The sequence below is a fragment of the Ascaphus truei genome, chromosome 7, assembly GCF_040206685.1.
Source record: "Ascaphus truei isolate aAscTru1 chromosome 7, aAscTru1.hap1, whole genome shotgun sequence".
NCBI lineage: Eukaryota > Metazoa > Chordata > Amphibia > Anura > Ascaphidae > Ascaphus > Ascaphus truei.
In genome coordinates, this window is record NC_134489.1 from 102,994,100 (window position 1) to 103,015,867 (window position 21,768).

The 21,768-nt window shown below is 47.2% G+C and overlaps 1 protein-coding gene across 1 annotated transcript in view; it reads left to right on the forward strand.

Annotated features, from left to right (window-relative positions):
- Positions 1-21,450, forward strand: part of MARCHF4 (membrane associated ring-CH-type finger 4) — a 97,132-nt gene extending 75,682 nt beyond the window's left edge. Inside the window, exon 4 of the mRNA XM_075609725.1 lies at positions 19,668-21,450. Coding sequence (XP_075465840.1) covers positions 19,668-20,023 — 356 coding nt within the window. The 3' untranslated portion in view covers positions 20,024-21,450. The remainder of the gene's footprint in view (positions 1-19,667) is intronic.
- The last annotated feature ends 318 nt before the right edge of the window (positions 21,451-21,768 follow it).

Below are 21,768 nucleotides of genomic sequence, written 5' to 3' on the forward strand. Positions count from 1 at the left end.
GACATCCAGGCAGGCAGGCAGGCAGGCATACAGTGCTTTCACTAATATAGTATATGATATATATATATATATATATATAAGATATATAAATATTTAAAGAAGTAAACACAGAGAGCTGAATATTTCTAAAAACAGCCTTTTTGGTATCAAGACGTAAAACAGTTACTGCTGGTGGGGACGCAGGCAGTGGAAGCGGGTTAAAGTTCAGAGCACTGATACTGTAGTCTGCAACAGGAGCGGCCATCTCCAGTCCTCAAGGGTTTTAAGGATATCCCTGCTTCAGCACAGGTGGATCAATCAGTGGCTCATTCAAAGACTGAGCCACTGATTGAGCCATCTGTGCTGAAGCAGGGATATCCTTAAAAACTGACCTGTTGGTGGCCCTTGAGGACTGGAGTTGACCACCCCTGGTCTAGACAGTAATCATGACAGCAATAATAATAATATGCAGAAGGTGAAAGAACACACTGTTTCAAACCAGGGATTTTTTTTCCCACTTCAGAGGCCATAGCTAGAGAAACCAGTGAGTGCAAATTATCATATTGTCCCACTCCCCCCACCCCCCCCCCCCCAGTTAAATAAATGTCGCCCGACCGCCAAAACATCTGCGCAGTTCACTATGTGGTACGCAGATCAGCCCAATTCACATGCAAATCGGCTTACATTGTATGCAAATCAGCCCGCTGCCTGCGTTAATAAGGTCTCTTGCAGTATAAAGAAGCCGGCCTGCTGGTGTATGCCACAGCAGAGGGCAGATTGCCAGAACTCATCAAACAAGACTCAAAGGTCTTCCACTTGAAGCCCCCTCCTGTCCCGAGTTCAGAGCTGAAGATCGCTCTCCAGCTGCTTCGTCTTGCATCCTGCATCCTGTTAAAGACAGAACAGCTCTCTCTGGCAAAGCTACAGATGTTAATCGCTTCACTGTGGAGCATTCCATGTGGTTTGGAGAGCAGCGCAGGTGCATGTGGATGGGGCTTGGGGATGTGGCTCTATCGTCCGTACCGCCACATAGAACCGCCATGAATATATGTCGAAGTTCTGGGACGTACACAGTTCCGTGTATATTATTATTGAGGTCACTGCTGTTAATGAGAACTGTTACACTTTCGGAAACGGTTTCAAATACTTATCAGGTGTGTTTTAAGCTCCTCTCACCAAAATGTAACTCATTAAATCCATCAAGGCATCTAGCTCATTTTTGCAGTCGCAGCAAACAATATTACAATACATTAAAATGCCGTGTCACATGTGTCTTCCAATCCTAATATCTCTCTCGTCGTTTTCAATATAAACTTTCGGGGTAACGTTGAAGGACATTCCCATTTCTGTATTTCCTGCACTTTATTCATTTACTGAATATTGCCCACCATCACTTTTTTAATGTCTGGTTACACCCACGGGACCAGCTTCACGTTGCAAAGCCAGTAATCAACCTCACACTGATGAGACCAGAAGGTGGAATTAGCTGCCTCTGAGTGGGTTTACTGGCTCTGCACTTCTCTAACCCAGGCTGTGCTGAAAAGCTGTGTAATGCGGCAGGCATAAGCTTCTAGGGGCCCATGTTAAAATGGATGAAAAGCAAAAGGTGACACTGCGTGCTCATTGCATATCATTACCCAGAATCCCTGGCTGCAGTGGGAGCATTGTATGCTAAGGGATACTGGGGAAATACAGGGTTACAGACCTGTCTGAGACGTGGGAATGTACCACAAGTAGTATTTGTATTCACTTTACACTAAATATTTCAAAACTTTTAAACTTTGAGATTTTTTTTAATGCTGTTTAAACCCTGCTTCATATATCAATGAATATAGATTGCAAGCTCTTGCAAGCAGAAGCTCATGAAACCTGCATGATTTAGTTGTGTACGCCAATGGGAAATGCATGTTTAAACTGTGACCTGGATGTCTAAAAGCCTGTTAGTGTCCTCAGTCTTAACACCTTTCTTAGCGGTTGATGTTATCCCAGCGGCCACTCACAGAGACAAAGTCTCTCTGAATATCGGGGTTTAGCCCTATAACAACAAAAAAAAGAAATCCTTATGGTTGGAAGGTGCTCCTGCCCAGCTCACAGACATGAAATGAGCCGAATCACGTCCCTGTGTGAGTGTATGTCACCGTGTGTACTGTACATGTAACGATCTCACATGCAGAAAGGGTTGGGGCAGCGTTGTCCCTCTGTGTTGGGATCTGTTGCTATGTCGCACGTTTCTAGGACGTAGAGGATTATTTCGCAGTTGTGGAGTTGCTTGATAAAGCCATATTGGAATTCTAGTTCACAATGTGCTCGTTTGCATGTCATTACGCAGAATCCCTGGCTACAGTGGAAGCATTGTATGCCAAGAGATAATGTGGGAAGACAGACCAGCGAATGTGCTCACAAGTGGTATTTTTATTTGCAGTAGCCTTATTGAAATTGGAAAAGTGCCGATGTATTTGTATATTATTACAAATGTGTGCGTAGTCAAGTGTGGGCTGTAACACTGGCCAGTGAATAAGGGAATTCTATGTTATGGCAGCAATCTCATCATTTATAGGTAAGGACTTTGCTGGCATGTAATGTATTCTCATCCGTGGCGCTCATAACAGCCATGGGCGAATTAGTGGAAAAGTCCATGCAATCCTGCTAGGGAGACAGCTAGTACCGGCAGCTACAGACCTATTCTGGTGTAAGGCCTACCCCACCTGGAGAGGACTATTTTGAGAACTGGATAGAGCAGGCCACACAGATGGTGCAAGAATTGGGGGGGGGGGGGGTCAGTACAGAACAAGATGGTCCGGATTGCGGAAAGCCTGAAAGGGCCCGTGTTGGCTATAGTAAGGGCAGTTAGAGAAGGGAAAGAAGCTGTCACCATTGGTGAGTACCTGCACACCTTAGAAAGTACATTCGGGGCTAAGTGGAGAAGAACTCTATTTCCAGTTCAAGGGTCTGTATCAACGGGAGAGGGAGAAAGTATCGGAATTTCTTTGCTTGCACTGTCAAGTATTTAGGTAGGGTTTGCACACGACATATGGCTGTATGGTATGGTGGTGATACGATGAGTCACTTATGAAAAAAATGTCAGTTCAGGAGAATTTAACCTAGGATGCCAAAGAGGTGGACCTTTGGCTGGAATTCATGTCCTCTCAGACGCTGGCTTCCTTTCCAGGGATGTTGGCCACAGAGTATCTGCTGGGCGGTCAACCCTTATTAGGATAGCGCAATGTTGGGGATTTAACATGTTGCAGTACAACCAGTATGCTGGTTGGTCCATTTCAGGAGCATCTACTACCAAGGCCTTTGTGGATAGTGGAAGGGTTCATTCCAGCTGATATAACATCTGTCATATTCGGACGGGTCGTCTGTAAATGCTGACTTTGACAAAGATGCGCTAATGGCAAAGGCAAACATTCAGTCTGCGTTCCACCTGCTTCCTGGTGATTCTTTCCACTTGTGCGGGTGCAAGTTAGAGGGCAAGTATTTTGTGGATAGGTGCCTGCCCATGGTGTGTGCTATTTCCTGTTACTACTTTTAACACCTTCCTGGAGTGGGTGGTTCATCAGAAACTGCAGCAGAAGGGGTCTTACACTACTTAGATGAGTTCTTTTTTTGTGGGCCCGGGGGTGTCTGGTTTGTGGTTTAGATGGTTAAAAGAGTTGTTGGAGGTGGTGGGTGAATTCGGGAGTTCTGTCATGGAACAGGAATACTCCTGTCTGTACTTCTGTTTCACCCCCCCCCCCCCCCTTTCCTCGCAGCCCTGCTTGCCAGCTTATTAGTGCCAGCTGTATGTGTTTGGTTCTGCACACAAACACAGTGCTTGTGTGATAAATACAGTGCCATTTCCCCTCTCCCAGCAGCTTGCTGTATTAGAGATGCAACATTATTGCTACATGTTGTAGCTCCCCCAGACACTCCTGTGAGTTGCCATAGCAGCCCCAGCCTTTCTCTCAAATGGGCTAGTCTGCTTTCTCCCCCTCTGCTCTGCCCACAGATGGTCTGTCCCCAGACTATCTTACTACCCAGCATACATTGCCATTTCCTTTCCACCACACCACTGGACGAGTGAGTAACTTGCTGTAACCCCTGTAATGGTGCTGCAGGATTATCTTTTCACCTCCCTTTACTACTAAGCACACACAGAGATATTTAGACCTACACCTCTACACAAGAGACTGTATTTCCCTGCTTTCTCCAAAATAAAGTAAGAAAAGTAACAGACAGGAAAAAACAAAAATAAAGTGCGCCAAATGGGATGTAACTGTGAATATAGGCTATGTGATAAAACAAAATACAAAAAAACAAAAAACATGTGACATGAACCAGTCCGGCGCGTATAGGGTCTTGCTAACAGAAGTAGATGAGTAAGATAGCCACAACCCAATGAATGATGCAGCTTCTTAATACAGGGAACCCCGGTCCCTGATGAGACCGTTACAGCAAAGAAGAAAAAAGTTAGAAGCGCAGTCAAAATGGGGTAGTGGTAAAACTAAAAACTGTGCAGATGAAGCTGTTGTGCAATTGCACTCAATGGGTCTCCAAGGGGCACAGCTTGCAGGACTCTGACTTTCCACCGGGATTCTCCCGTTTTTAACCCCTTGGAGACCCATTGAGTGCAATTGCACAACAGCTTCATCTGCACAGTTTTTAAACATTATTGTTTATGTATTGATAATCATGCTTTTGTTGTCCTAGAGGGTGATCCCTGGGACACGATTTTTAATAAAGGTGTTTAGTTTGACCACTACCCCATTTTGACCGCGCTTCTAACTTTTTTTCTTCTTTGCAAGAAAAGTAACAGACCTTGTCGTGCTTGGAAAAGAGGGCCGAGTTGACACTATCTGAGCTAAGTCATCACCACGTGACCCTCTGGCTTCCAGAATAGTGAAAAGATATCGTGTGCCTTACAGACACTAACAGGAGCTGCTACTCCAGACTCCATGATAAAATAGGGCAGCCTCTACAGACAAAGGAAGCACCAAGTAGCTCAACTGCACACACCCTGCAGCCTTAACAGACAGCAGCAGCCTACACTGCACAGCAGCTTTGTAACAAACAGTGCTTCTCACTCAAAACCTAACTGCCTTTTCTCCGTCTGAGTTCACCCTCTGCACAGCCCCATAGTGAGGAGCCACCATCTCACCTACCCCTGCGCACATCCCCACGGCTAGCGCCATCAAGGGCCACGCTACCGGACACCCGCCAGGACACGGGTCAGAGCCACCGGACACCTGTGAGTACAGCTACCCCTACGCTGCATGCTGCAGGACACCGCTCGGCATCATCTGAGACAGGCGCCCATCGCTGACAAGGTAAAAGACCGCACGCCACACGCACTGGCAAAAGGCCTACACACACCTACAGCATGGCAGAACTCAGAGCCTCACCAGACATCACGCAGGAAAGCGATCACTCAGACACAGAGACCGCTGCACAAGTGCAACAGGCGCGGCCAGGCACAAGGCCCAAACGGACAGTCACACTGACACAAAAGGCCAGCGAAAAATATGAGACTGACATTGAAGCACACCTCAAAAAGTTAGAGAAGGCCTGGGAGGACACTGGTCGTGAAATATGTAACGTTGCAAGTACTAGCGATCAGGAGAAACAAATTAGTCAAGCTACAGCCCAATTGAGGTCAAGTCACAAACGTTACCAAATGCTGTCACAAACATATCTCGCCTACCTAAAAAGAATTAACACGGAGGAAAGCCTCAGCGAACGTGACCAGCAGGAGACAACTGACCTGGAGCGTGACGGCTTCGTGCAGACCACTATCACTGAGGCCGAAGACCAGAGAAAGGACCTTTTGCTGGAAACTGCATCACAGCGCTCCAGCACATCCAGACACTCATCAAGGCAGCAAGATCAGCACAATCTCACGCGTCTGGCGCAAGCGCAAACGCTACCAAGGCGCGAGCCACCGCAGAGGCCGCACGTGCCAGGGCCGAATATGGTCGGAGAGAGGCAGCCGTAAAGGCAGAAAAGGCGCGCATAGAAGAGGAGGAGCAGGTCGCCGCCGCCGCCTCCGCTGCCAATGCCGCCGCCGCTGCTACCGCCGCCGCTGCCAATGCGCGTAGAAAGGCCGAATTAGACGCGGATCTAGAGGCTATAAGCAAAGAAGAGGACGCCGCTGCCGCCATAGCCCAAGCCGAAGTCCTAGAAGCAGCTGCGAGACAGGACGGCGGGGAGCTACCGTACAGACGGATAGCCTCAGAGGATCCAGCCCAACACACTGAAGACTACGTAAGGAGCCTCTTCAGTGTAAACACCAGCGCACCATCTCAACACGGAGGGAGTGACACCACAGACATCGAAGACTTGCTAGGACCACGAGGAGAAAACGCTACTCCGTCAATGGCACATGCTGCCTGGGATAGCCACAGCCGCAACAGTGATCTACACGCCAGCGCGCACACTGATGCACTACAACGGGCTCACCATCCAGGTACACCCACACGGGAGAACACAGCCCCTCACACCGACCAGCAGTCATCACGCGTCCACGCCAAGGAAGAGGCTACCGCACGGACCCTCCCAGCAACTACCTCAGAACGGGACAAACACGCCGACGCCTCAGGCCTGACAGACATAGCCAAGTATATGATCCGGCGCGACCTGGTGCACGCAGGGCTCATCTACTTCGACGACCGCCCTGAGAACTACCGGACGTGGAAGTTCACGTTCAAAGACGCAATCAACAGCTTGGACTTCTCAGCAAGGGAAGAGCTCAACCTGCTATTCAAGTTCCTGGGGAACGAATCCAGAGAGTACGCGAATAAACTGCGGGCGGCAAATGCGCACCAACCCCAAGTAGGTCTTGACCTAGTGTGGGAAAGGCTAGAAGAGTCCTACGGTAGCCCCGAAGCAGTCGAGGATTCGCTCTTCAAAAGAGTCGACAGCTTCCCCAAGATCACAACTAAAGACTACTCGAAGTTACGAGAGCTTGGGGACCTGCTGCAAGAACTGGAGTTCGCAAGGAAAGACCATTCCTTAATAGGTCTCAACGTCCTAGACTCAGCTTGTGGAGTGAGACCCATCCTGGAGAAGCTACCCTTCAACCTCCAAGAAAAATGCATCTCACAAGGCTCCAAATACAAAAGGGAGAAGCAAGTCGTCTACCCCCCATTCTCAGTTTTCTTGAGCTTCATTCGCGAAGCAGCAAGGACGAGGAACGACCCCAGCTTCTTCTTAGGTGCGCAAACCACATACAGTGCAAGCAGCCTGAGGAACGAGAGACCAGCGACGAGATATGGTAACCCCCAAACACCCATCTCGACCCGCAGGACGGACGTGCCTCCCACGACCCAAACTACTCCCGATCAGTCGGTCGCCGAAGACAAGGAACCAAGGGACCCAAACAGGGAATGTCCCATACACAAGAAGCCACACCCACTCAACAAGTGCTTTGGGTTCAGGATGAAGTCCCTAGAGGAACGCAAGAGGTTACTTGGAGAATTCGGGGTTTGCTTCAAGTGCTGCGGTTCCACGACTCACCTAGCAAGGGACTGTAAAGAAGAGATCAAATGCACAGTGTGCGAAAGTGACAAGCACGTGACGGCGTTACACCCAGAGGCTCTGACACTCCACCAACTCAAGAACCCATCCTCCGTAGCGGAGCACGGCGGGGAGAAAGAAGAAGGAGAGCCAACATCCGTCACATCTCAGCGCACTGAGGTATGCGGAAAAGAAGGTGACAAAATGTCCTGCTCTAAAATATGCCTTGTCGCAGTGCACCCCCAGGGACAACCTGAGAAGGCTATTCGGATGTACGCAATCCTCGACGACCAGAGCAACTGATCGCTGGTCAGGTCAGAGTTCTTCGACATGTTTAACATACAAGACGGTGCTTCTCCTTACACTCTCAGAACGTGCGCAGGGCGAATGGAGACCACAGGGAGAAGAGTGAATGGCTACACCATATGCTCAATAGACGGCAAAGAGAACATGCCCCTTCCCACACTCATCGAGTGCAACCACATGGCCACAAACAGGGACGAGATTCCCACACCAGACGTGGCACTCCATTACCCCCACCTCAAAGGAATAGTCAACCACATCCGGCCGGTAGAACAAGGCGCCAAGATCCTGCTGCTGCTCGGTAGGGACATCATGAGGGTACATAAAGTCCGTAAACAGCATAATGGACCCCACAATGCGCCATACGCCCAAAGACTTGACCTAGGATGGGTGATAGTGGGCAACGCGTGCACCAACAAAGAGCACGGGCAAGATTACGTTGATGCCCGCAGAACGGTGGTGACAGAATGTGGACACACATCTCTCTCTGAACCATGTCTTGGCCATCTCCAAGTGACCGAAGGGCCAAGTGAAGAGAAAAGACAAGGTCATACCTCTGAGATCAACAAAGACATCCTCACGTCGAGGGGATGCGATAATGGCCTAGGATGCTCAGCAGTCCAGACAGCTAAGGATGACGAGTCGATTCCACCGAAGGAAGAAAGTAACCTCCCAAAAGTGACCGACAAAGGGATCGTCCAAAAGACAATAAACAATCAAACAGTCCTCTCGCGAGCAATGGCACGACTAAGATGCACAGTTGTTCCTCTCCATAGAGTATCAAGCGACAAAGCAACCAGCTGCCACGGCTGGCATAGCCGTAAAAGATTGCGCCCCACAGGTGAAGTCACAGTGTCAAAAAGACTGTCCTCTCCTACGTCTAAAAAGAGACAGCCACAGAGACATTTCACAAAGGGATTTACTAGGACAAAAGAGACAGTTCTTCGTTACGTCCAGGGAGACAATAACCTCCCGATGGCAGTCAACAGAGAGACACAGAAGTGTTTCACCAAACGACGTGGAGATGTTCCCGTGCAAGAAAAATGCACCGATGACCTACGGTGCACAGCGTTCCAAACAACAAGGGACAGCAAACGAACACCATCAAGGGAAGATAGGGGATTCCCGAGGCTAACTGTCGAGGAGCTCTCTAAAGACGGACTAGGCAGTTGGGTGACTCCGCTACCATTCCGTTCACCAAGAAGGTGCTTCCCAAACAATGGAGAACATGCCATCTCTAGGTTCACTTCGCACCTCTGCGACCTAAAAAGGGAACCAGAGACCAAAACCAACTTTGTGGCCTTCATCCAAAAGATATTCCTTACCGGCCATGCAAAGCCAGCACCTCTAATGAAGAAAGGTGAAGAATGTCGGTACCTCCAATCACCTGGGGCCTACCACCCTCAGGAACCCGATCAAATCCGGGTAATGTTCAACCCCAGCACTCAGCTTCAGGGAGTCTCTCTGAGAGATGCCCCCTTTACTGGACTAGATTCGACAACCAGTCTTCCAGAAGTGTTGTTCCGTTTCCGCAAGGTACCAAAAGCCATCTCCTTCTGCCAAACACCAGGTGATAGGGCGACAAGCTACCACGACTGGCACACTTACAAGGGGATGTACTCTGTGGATAAAACTACAGAGACAAAAGAACTGTTTTCTCACAAGGCTAAAAGGAAACAGTGCCAGAGACTCTTACAAAAGACATTGTGGTGCATCAAGCTAACCAAGAGCTGTGCATTCACCTGGCTTCCCTTACTGGAAGGTTGGCCAAAGGACTTTGACACCAGTGGTACTGGCCGGTATCACCTTGCTATGGGAATATGGACCTTTGCATTGTTATGTTATGTTTGCATTGCACATATGTTCCACATAGCCTGTTATATAGTGTATCTACAGATACCAGAAGGGGAGTGTCATGGAACAGGAATACTCCTGTCTGCACTTCTGTTTCACCCCCCCCCCCTTTCCTCGCAGCCCTGCTTGCCAGCTTATTAGTGCCAGCTGTATGTGTTTGGTTCTGCACACAAACACAGTGCTTGTGTGATAAATACAGTGCCATTTCCCCTCTCCCAGCAGCTTGCTGTATTAGAGATGCAACATTATTGCTACATGTTGTAGCTCCCCCAGACACTCCTGTAAGTTGCCATAGCAGCCCCAGCCTTTCTCTCAAATGGGCTAGTCTGCTTTCTCCCCCTCTGCTCTGCCCACAGATGGTCTGTCCCCAGACTATCTTACTACCCAGCATACATTGCCATTTCCTTTCCACCACACCACTGGATGAGTGAGTACCTTGCTGTAACCCCTGTAATGGTGCTGCAGGATTATCTTTTCACCTCCCTTTACTACTAAGCACACACAGAGATATTTAGACCTACACCTCTACACAAGAGACTGTATTTCCCTGCTTTCTCCAAAATAAAGTAAGAAAAGTAACAGAACTTGTCGTGCTTGGAAAAGAGGGCCGAGTTGACACTATCTGAGCTAAGTCATCACCACGTGACCCTCTGGCTTCCAGAATAAGTTCCATTTGCAGTGGGAAAGACAGAGGGGCCGTCTAATGTGTGGAGTTTCATGGGGATTGAATTGAACTCAATTGAGAAGGAGCGGCTCAGTGAGTAAAGACACAGACTGGCACCGAGTGGAACCTGGTTCAATTCCCGGTGTCGGCTCCGTGTGACCTTGGGCAAGTCACTTTATCTCCCTGTGCCTCAGGGATTGAGATTGTTAGCTCTACGGGGCAGGGACTGTGTCTGCAAAATGTCTCTGTAAAGCGCTACATAAAACTAGCAGCGCTATACAAGAACAAAAAATTATTATTTATTATTATTATTAACTCATTGGCGATGGAGTATAGACTTCTTCGGGAGAAGCTGGAGGCGCTGAAATTCTTGTGTCCAGTTTCATTTCTCGAAGGAAGACAACGCTGTGGCAGTTCCAATCCCTGTGGCTTGGATGATATGATGGGGAGGGTCTTTTCACGTCAGCTAGCAGCAGCATGTTTAGAGTGGGACGCCCTCATCATTTCATTAGGGTGACTTGCCAGAGTCTGCATGGATTTGGGGATATGGAAAGATTTCCTAGGTTCATATAATGGGAGGACTCTGTGGCGGGCGCAGGTTTTGGATAATAAGGAGCTCCACTTATATACTTATGTGACTGGATCAGTGGGTTATGGGGTGTTCTATATGGGCTCACGGAGTGCATAAAGGTGGCTGGCTCAGTGGGTGGAGTCAAGTCTTCTTAGTAATTTGACCTTTGTGGAACTGTTCCCCTTAGTGGCGGTAATGGAGTTCTGGGTGGAGCGGTCAGCCAACAGGGAGGTCAGGTTTTAGACAGAAAATATGGGGGTGTTTGATGCCATGAATGGCTGCGGGGCTATGTCCCTTCCAGTGGTGGTGCTGTTAAAGGTATTTGTGTTGAAATGTCTGAAGTGGAACATTTATTTTCGACCTAAGCATGTTCCAGTGGTGACTAACAGGATCGCTGATTCCTTGTCCCTTTTACAGTTGGTGGAATTCAGACGCCTGGCACCAGATGCGGCGCAGTGCGGTCAGTCTTGCCCTCTGGAGGTGTGGGAGTTGAGTGGGCCTGTGATGGGCCTTGTGTGGGCTTCTGACACTCCGGCTATGTGGGGGGGGGGCGTATGTTACAGTGTGGGAGGAATATGTAGGGCTGGTACTGATGTAGGTCGAGGTGAGAGGTGGGCTAGTGTGGGTAAAGCAGATAGTTTTGTGTTAAAGTTAAGGGATTGACTGGCGGATCAGGTACAATGAAATTAGGGTGAAAACAGGGTGTCATTCTCTCTTTTTTTTATCATTGGGTTTTGAAGACATATCAAAGTCTTTCGTGGTTCGGTGAGCTGTGGCGGAGTTAGAGATTGGCGGCCTTCACGGGATTGGAGGAGACCAGTTACACTGCGAGTATTGGAGGGCTTGGGAGGGCTACGCAGCAGGTTTGTTCATGGCAGTTCTAAGGAGAATTGTTCAGCCTGGTGTTTGGGTTAGCCTTTTTTGCGGCACTAAGGGTGAGCAAGTTAATTTTCATTTAAAGAAAGGGTCTGGTGGCTTAAAAGTGGAAGATATAGTGTTGGATTCTGATCAGGTGACTTTCCCGATTGTGTGATCCGAAACGGATCATTTGGGAATGAGGTAGTGGGTAAAGCTGTATGAGATTCGAGATAGAAAAACAAAAGAGAGCTAGAAACCCAATTAGGCACTCAATTCCCAAAAGTTGAATGTATAATGAAATGAATTAAAAATAATTTTTATTGTTCATCAATTTAAAAGAATGGGGGTTAAAATCCACTAGAGGACCCACACATAACAATCCTATGTCGAGTACAAGGTGTACTTTTGATTGAGAATGAACGAAACAATATGAGTGGGATTAAATCAATGTTTCGAATGAAGTTACTGGTATGCAGTTAACCAAAAAAAGATTCGAGATAGTATGAATTTTACAGTGAAACGAGCGGGAGCCTTTTTGTAGGCAAGGCCTTTGGAAGCGGGTCCATTGTTGGTGCATGCTGACAGGGGGCCATTATCCCGTTTCAGAGGGTTTTCCAGTTGTGTCTGGATCAGATAAGGCTGGATAAGAGATGTTTGTGACCCATTAATTCCGAATAAGGGCTGCAACTGACGCAGCCAGGTTGGGGATGGGGAGCAATTTATTTACAGACATTTCATGGACAGTTAGAGATAATATATGATTCTGGGTGTATGTCACAGTTACAGACAAGATTAAACTGTGAGACAGCTGAAGTTTTGAAATTACTGGAGGCAGCTGTGAGAGTCTCCGGTAGATTGTTACAGGTGTGAGGTGCACGGTAAGAGAAGGAGGAGCGACCAAATTCCTTGTTGAACCTTGGGACCATGAACAGTTTTTGGGAGTCAGATCTCAGGTGATAAAGGCTGTGTGTGGTAGGGGTGAGGAGCTTGTTCAGAAAGAAAGTATTTGAAAGCAAGACAGGAAAAATGTACTTTGTGTCTGGACTCGAGGGATGGCCCATCTACTGTCTTATAGTTCTTTGAGCATTGAGTGATGTGTGTTGTGGTTACATTGTAGGACAAAGCGGCATGTTGAGTTGCAGAGGATGTCTAGTTTGCTAAGGTTTGTTTGGGGTGCTGTACCATATACTATGTCCCCATAGTCTATAATTGGCATTAGCATCTGTTGTGCTTGACCGAGCAAAACTGTTTTAGTGGGGTAAGAGTGGCAAGACGTGGGGCAGGTGTTGCTCGAAATGTTAATTTTTACAAGGGATAGGAAGCCTTCCCAGGTGATTCTGATTCATTTGGGAGGAAAGTGTATGGTTTCACAGGCAGGTTCAGTTAAAATTACATTTATTTGGTCTGAAAAGGCTTTAAGAAAGGTGTGGTGGGGTGCTCAAGATATTAGAGCAAGTGAGCAGAGCGGGAGGAAGATAAAAAGGCAATTGTGAAATTTGGCAATTTAGAGGTGAGTTGGTTCCCATTCAGATTTTGAGTCGTGCAGCTGGCGGGTTTGATGGGTCCATGGTGGCACGCCGATGGCTGACAAGTTTGGTTCTCTGACAGGGTCAAAATTGGTTGGAAGATGTTAAATATATCATTATGGTTTAATAAAAGCTGTGTCCAGTTCAGTTTTGTGAGGTTATCGCATCATGTGGGGATTGATGTGGGTTGGCGCGTTGCGGAGAAGTCGAGCCCGAAGGTTACAAAGTCATGAATGTAAAGCCTGATAAATGGCGACTGTGATGTGCCTTCCATATTAGCCATTAACCCACAGAAGTATCCATCCGAGACATCCTCAGCATCAACTTCTTAAAGCAACAGAAGAGAGAACCCGAGAGAGCAAATGACTTATTAAGTGGCAGAAGAAGTAAGAGAAAATAAGGGAATGACTTGTATTTACTCTTGGTGTGGAACGGAGAGGCTGACTCGTTCCTTGCTCTCGCTGGTTGATTGTGTTGCTGCATTGGCCTTTAATGTGTCGTTTTGCCATGTCCTGGATGGCGATTTAATATCACTGCAGTACAAAAGCCCTGAAGGGAACAACTTCCATTTGCTGCTGTTTTGCAATGAAATTTATTGAGCCTGTTGTTGTTTTGCTTTTTTCCCCCTTACCTGTAGTTTTAACTTTATCATGTCATTGTGGCATGTTGCAGGCTTGGTTATTTTAACTCGTTCACTGCCTTTTCTTGATTTTAATAGAAACATGTTGTTTGTTTGTGGATCAGAGCTGGTTTTAATAGGCATCCATATGCTGCTCACCATGATTGTCGCTGCTAAACTGGGTTTCATATGGGAAAAAAATGACAGTTCCATTTGGAAAACAGAAGCAGTATTCTAGAGTGGAAATGTGAGATAATTAAGGGTATTAGTACAGCAGAGGAGAAAGTTTTTCACTGAGAAATATGAAGCATTGAACATCATAACTGAAGTGGAAAGCTAACAGATGGGAAAAGGAGCGTGTGTAAGAAAATAGTGCTTTAACAGAAAGTCCAGTGGCCTTACAACGGTGATACCCGAGCCCTATAAGTGAATATTTCTGAGGCTTATATAGATGGATTGTTCTTTAAGGCCGATGTATGTACTCCCTGCGTTCCCCGTATACGCCTGTATATTTCTGTGGTGTAATCGGCACTTTTTATATGGATCATGTATATCTACCCTCTTCCCCTTCCTTGTTATTCTTTTTGTAACCCCCGTCCCCCCATAACCAAAAATAAGTTATAAAATAGAAAAAGGGCAGTGGATGCTGGGTACATGTACTTTAGGCTTACAAGAAGGTTAAAGCACTCGGGGATTTAGCACCTGGTCTTATATTTATTGTATAGCTTTCTCTCATTAAGATATGTTTAACAGGGTTCAAAAACCTTTTATTTATTTTTTAGTTTAAATACAGTGCCTCTAAAATGCCCCTATGCCAAGAGGGGCAACTTCAGTTCTCAAGGGCCACCAACAGGTCAGGTTTTCCCTGATTCAGCACATCTTATATTCGGATATCTTGAAAACCTGGCCTGTTGGGGGCCCTTGAGGATTGGAGTTGCCCACCCCTGCGCTGTGTTATATAGTGAAAAGCTTAGTAACGCACAGGTAACGATGTAGCAATATTGATTCATATGAATGAAACAAATGCTTTGTTAATTGTATTACCACACTTCTCGTTACACTGAAGAGAAGCAAAAGAGTAATGTGTTTAAAAAAAAAAAAAAAAGCTTCAGAGCCTTTTTACTCCGACAAGAAGTAACGGCCAAAGAAAAATAGCCGGGTTTTAAAAATGGCAAAAAGACTACAAAGTTTTATGTGGTTTTTAAAAAATTGGGTGTTACATAGTTACATAGTAGATGAGGTTGAAAAAAGACGTGTCCATCAAATTCAACCTTTGTTAAATTTAGACAACAGATACTTTATCCCAGCGGTGCGCAAACTGTGGGGCGCGACCCCCAGGGGGGGCGCGACACTGCCGACGGGGGGCGCGGGGTTTACAGAGGCCCCGCGCGCTTCCCGAAGGCACTTAAATTAAGTGCCGGGGGAGCTGCAGGGCCTCTGTAAACCTAACTTACCGTGGCTCCGGCGGCTTCCTCCCTGTGTCGCCATGGCAACGCAGCATCAAAATGACGCTGCGAGGTCATGAGACGTCACGTTGCTATGGCAACGTGACGTCATTACGCCAGAGCGCGGGTAAGTTGGGGTTGGGAGGGGGGCGCGGGAGTGAGGGGACAGCCGGCAGGGGGGCGCAGGGAAAAAAGTTTGCGCCCCCCTGCTTTATCCTATATCTATACTTACTTATTGATCCAGAGGAAGGCAAACAAAAACCCCAGTGTCATATCATCCAATTATATCTCATAAGGGGAAAATAAATTCCTTCCTGACTCCAAGAATCGGATTATTCCCTGGATCAACATACTTCCCATGTTTACTTATTTGGTATATCCCTGTATGCCTTTCCTTTCTAAAAAGACGTCCGACCTTTTTTTTAACAAATCTATTGTGTCTGCCATCACAGTCTCCATGGGTAATGAATTCCACATTTTAACTGCCCTTACTGTAAAGAACCCTTTCCTTTGTTGCTGGTGAAATCTCCTTTCCTCCAAACTTAAGGGGTGACCCCGTGTCCTTTGTACTGCCCTTGGGATGAATAGTTCATTTGAAAGCTCCTTGTATCATCCCCGTATACATTTGTATATAGTTATCGTGTCCCCTCTTAGACGCCTCTTTTCTAATGTGTGATGACGGTTCTTTAACCCAGCGTGCTCAACTTCAGTCCTGAAGCCTTCCCCAACAGGTCAGTTTTTCAAGATATCCCAGCTTCAGCACAGGTGAGCCACCTGTGCTGAAGCAGGGACTGATTCAGCCACCTGTGCTGAAGCAGGGATATCCTGAAATCCTGACCTTTGGGGGGGGGGAGGGGGAGCTTGAGGACTGGAGTTGAGCACCCTGCTTTAACCATCTGGTACTTTTTAGTGCCAAAGCAATGCGCATTAGCAGAGAAACAGGACTGGTTGTCTTCATGCAGTTCTTCCACCCTGACTGCATTCCACAATAGAAAAGACCCCGGGCACCATTTGTCGATTTCTCAACTTTGTTTGCGTCTCCTCGATCTCGCTCTCACTTTTCCCCGTTCTCTCAACGGCTTCTGTTGTTGCAAATAAATCACAGTTCCAAGCCACTGGCATCCTCTCTCTCTTTCATTGTACAGCTTCCTGGTCTCAGCGCAGGAAATCAATACACCATTTTAAGCACTGCCATGGAGGGGACGTAAAAACAAGGTGCTCTGCTCATTTCTACATTTGGGATTAATTCGGGGATGACATCATACATCATGTCTCGCCAACTAATTTCCTAAGCACTCCGTTTATTACCTGATGATTCACAGAGGAACACGCAGCCTACAGAATCAGTATTTCACCTTGTCATTCATTTGGGAACATAACTTATGTGGCTGTTCTTTAACCATCAACGTGGCAATAATGATGACAGGTAGAGAGAGGCAAAATTTTGGGGTGGATTTGGATCCGCAGCGGATCGCTGGGTTCCTTTATGGTCCACGGATTCCAGCGGATCAACCTGAAAAAAGGGGCGATTCGCGTTTTGCGTATTTTTTTTATTATTATTACCAATGATTGCGCAGATTGGATTCTACAAATCCGTTCACGGGTTGTATCCAATGGCGGGTTTTAATGCATCCGCACAGATTGAAATGGCACAAATCCGTTTGCGAATTTTACACCGGGATTTGGGTGAGGTCGCCCATCTTTAAGCTACAATGTTTGTCTGAATCTGAAACACTGGCAATATTAAACCTTTGCATCTCAACTATCTCATCACTAGAATGTAGACACGGATCTGAGTGTACTCTGGGGTACACTGATCAATGTTTGCGCAGTGTTACTGAGGTGGGATACCAACCCTAAGTCTGCATCCATAGTGCAGGGTACGGCGCGAGCTACGTAGCTCGCGCCAAAACAAACACTAGGACGCCAATGCATATGCGTATAGTGTGCACGTGCACATGCGCTACAGGGAGAGTGGCGCTCCGCCATACAAACTAGTTTGTATTTCCAGCGCGACGCCGGGTCTCGTGAGCGGCGCTGGGTCGCACGGAAGCTAGCGCGTTCTACTATGGACGCACCCTAAGAGTGAAAGGATTATCTGATGGCTACTGTAGTGGCTGCAATCCCAGGCACTGCATTGCAGACATAGGTTTGGCTATATTTTACGGTATACAGACACATATGCTCGGTGTCCTCTTAAAGTTTGTTTATCTCCATAGGGGGTCCGGGTATCTCTATGCTGTTTAAATGTCCCCGTCACGCGGGCTATTAGGAAGTCTCAAGGGATGACATCACGGATTCCTATTGGCCCACGTGACATTTAAACTGCAGAGATTGTGAACCCAGCCAGAACTCCTAAGGCCTCGGCCATGTTACGTGCTTGCTGGCGGAAGCGCGCTGAGGCGCGCTCCCGCTCAGCACTGAGCCCCTACAGCCGCAATTAGAGCGGCTTTAGTAGGGGCTCACCTGCGCTTCCGCGCACTTGCGGAAGCGCAGGTCTTGGGGGAATTTAAAATTCCCCCGCTTGCCGGCGAGACAGGCCGGTCACGTGAGCGGTTCGCCCAATGAGGGCGAACCAGCTCCGTGACGTCACTGGCCCGCCCCCGGCCAGTGACGCGCCCGCCCCCGGACCGCCCCCGGACCGCCCCCTGACGGCTGCTGAGAGCGCTTGCGGTAAGCAACCGCAAGGCCAGGGAAAGCACCCGTTTTCCCTGCGCCTCAGCACGCCAGCAGGGACCGTGGACTCGGCCTAAGAGAGATACCAGCACCACATATGGAGCTAAGTATCTGGTGAAGTAAGAGGTCACCCGAGTTTAAATGAACGCGGCTCAGCTCCAGAAACCCCCTGCTTCAATCTTTTATTTAATTTTATTTTTAAATCCGCGGATTTCTGCTTTTAAAGTCTTACAACATGTTTCATATTTTGTAAGTGTTTATAACTTTATACCATGTAATTTGTCTGCCTGAGTAACTGCAATGAAATTAGCAGGCACAGGCGGTCCCAGGGCCCTTGCTGGCCAGATTTCTCCCATGGGCTGCCAGTGGAAGAGTATTGTCATACCAGATTGCTAGAATCTTTATTTATTTTAAGTGCTGGAATCATTACCACACACACACACACACACACACACACACACACACACACACACACACACACACACACACACACACACACACACACACACACACACACACACACACACACACACACACACACACACACACACACACACACACACACACACACACACACACACACACACACACACACACACACACACACACACACCTAATTGACTAATTGATTTACACATTTATTCCTGGATTCGTTGTACCTTCTGATACCTTTTATTCACAGATTAAATTGTACAGAGGTACTGACAGTGTACTTGGAGAAAAGTCCTGTGAGGTTTCAAAGCTCTGTACACTCATTTAATACAGGGGTGCTCAACTCCAGTCCCACAACAGGTCATGTTTTCAGGATATCCCAGCTTCAGCACAGGTGGCTCAATCAGAGGCTCAGTCTTTGAAGCAGGGGCTGATTGAGCCACCTGTGCTGAAGCAGGGATATCCTGAAAACCTGACTTGTTGGGGTAGGGGGCTTTGAGGACTGGAGTTGAGCCCCCCTGATTTAATCTATGAATAACTCATATGTTGGTCCCAAAAAGGCTTTGCAACCTACAATGAATGTACACTTCTCCAGAAGCGGATCTAAGAACTACATCGATGCAATGACCCCCGGTTCAATGTGCTGTGAAAACGTCTTTCTCACGCCAGGAAAAAGATCAGATTCATTCAAAGGAATTTGACTAATATCTCCTCCAACACAGAAAAGCAGCTCCGCAGCATACACGAATAGCGGCCAGTGAGAGAGTTAAAAATGAGGCCCTTCGGTATGCTGCGCAGTCGCTTCTCCGATGTCGGCTCTGTGGGTTCTTTGAAACTTCACTGCTGAGCTGGATATTCCAGTGGAAATACCATTCTAAGCACAAAAGGTGAAGGGAGGCGTTAAACGTTTCTATAAAGGAACACCGGGTCCCAGATTCCACTGTGGAGAATCTGTTTATTTTAATTTACCATACACCAAGGGGTGCTCAACTCCAGTTCCTCCCACCCCCCTCAACAGGTCAGGTTTTCGGGATATCCCAGCTTAGCCTTTGACTGGACCTCTTATTGAGCCACCTGTACAGAAACAGCAGCTGATTGAGCCACCTGTGCTGAAGCAGTTACTGATTGAGCCACATGTGCTGAAGCAGGGCTATCCTGTAAATATTTATAAATTCTGATAACGCTTTGTGTTTATCTGAAATAAATGATCCTCTGTTGTTTTTCTTTTGTCTCTGTCACCCCGCAGGTTTGATTATCCACGAGGGCCCCTCGGTATATCGGATTTTTAAAAGATGGCAGGCGGTAAACCAGCAATGGAAAGTGCTGAACTATAACAAATCTAAAGACCTGGAGGACCAGAAATTAGGAACGAGCCAGCGGACAAACCAACGAACCTTGTCCCACACCAATAACTCATCCTCCACTGGTGGCAACTCCACTCCAGCTGACAGTGGTAACCATAGCAATGGCCACGCTGGAACCCTGTCTGACCATCACTGTGCTTACACCTTCTTCCACATCCTCAGCCATCTTAGGCCACACGAACAGAGAAGCCAAACTAGCACTAACAGAGAGTTTGTAATGAGAGTGACAACCGTCTGAGGTAACCAGGAGGCCTTATCTGAAAGGAGAGAGAGGATGAGCCTGGTGTGTGTGCCTTTTCCTTGATAAACAAGGCCTCATCTTGATCTTCTCAAGGGTAGAAGGCCTCAGAGAGACTGTCGAAGCTTAAAATGTTGAAGCGCCATAGCCCGTGATTACTTTAAAAGTGCAATACCGACTGTATACTGAGTAAGGACTTGTAAGAATGATCGTTTCAATAACTTAATGGGGAAGCTCTCTCAATCACATAACACACACAAGTAAGGGGGTGGAAGGCGGTCTGTGTATTGGCAAAAATGTGGTAGCTTCCTTTTTAAAGGCTGGGTAGTTTCGGCTCTGTGGGTTCGTTGAAACTTCACTGCTGAGCTGGATATTCCAGCAGAAATACCGTTCTAAGCACAAAAGGTGAAGGGAGGCGTGAAACGTTTCTGTAAAGGGACACCGGGTCCCAGATTCCACTGTGGAAAATCAGTTTATTTTAATTTACCTTATCCCAGGGGGTGCTCAACTCCAGTCGTCACCCTCCCACCCCCCCCCCCCCATCAACAGGTCAGGTTTTCTGAATATCCCAACTTCAGCACAGGTGACTCAATCAGAGGCTCAGTCTTTGACTGAACCTCTGATTGAGCCACCTGTGCTGAAGCAGGGACTGATTGAGCCACCTGTGCTGAAGCAGGGTTATCCTGTAAACCAGACCTGTTGGGGGAGGGCTTGAGGACTGGAGTTGAGCACTCCTGCCATATCCTCTGCAGGTTTTTAAATTTAATCCGGGGTTAAATCGCGCACCCACCCCTGAATACATCAGGGCTGTTTAAATGTACCAACCTCTGAAAATGCAGAGAGCACCGAAAGATCCATTACCAGTTTCATTCATCAGCAGAGCGTTCGCGGCGTGTGGCTAGTTTTTCTACTTTCAAATTGTTGCGCTTATTTACCCTGGTCACCCCGAATGTAACAAATTACTAATAGGGTGCAATAAAACCCGCACCATGAAGGCACAGACAGAGCCGGCAAGTTGAACATTTCATCATTCCTTTGTGGGTGATATTAACCCCCTTTGCAGGCTGCTCTGGCAGTGAAGGGGTTAACACAATGATCCCTATCGTCCCCTTGCTAATACAGATATATAGAGGACCCCCACGGCTGCAGGCACACCTCACGTTCAAGTGTTCTGGCTAATGAGATGCTAAGGGATTCAATATGCCCTGAAGTGTACAATCATAAAAAATAAACCACTGACTAAATAGGGGTTTTCGGACGATCGCAGGGTGATCGGCTGCTTCAGAGTTTATTGAAGTACCTCCTAAGTTAAAATCACACAAACTTGTTTTTTCAAGTATATTTTATTAACTCCATTGGAAGCAAAGGTGTTAAATTCGAGAGTATTCTTCTAAGATTGCTGAACTAAAAGCAGTTTGTACGATTGATTTGTTTGTGTGTGTCTTCTTTTTCCTGACAGTCGTCATTTCCAACCTCCAACTGAGTGACAGAGTTCTGCTGTCAGAGAGAGGTTAAAATCACGGATTCTGGGTTTTTTGAGTAGGTAGATAGGATCAAGAGCAAACTTAAGCCATTCCATGAACATACACAGTACAACTCTCTGATGGTCGGAAATTTGAACTCCATGTTGTTTCGGATTAGTGTTGGGTTGAACACACCTGATCAGACTTTGAATAAATATTGGGGTGTCATTACCGAGGCAATTTTAGGGCAAAATATATGCAAATGGCATCATTTTCATTTTG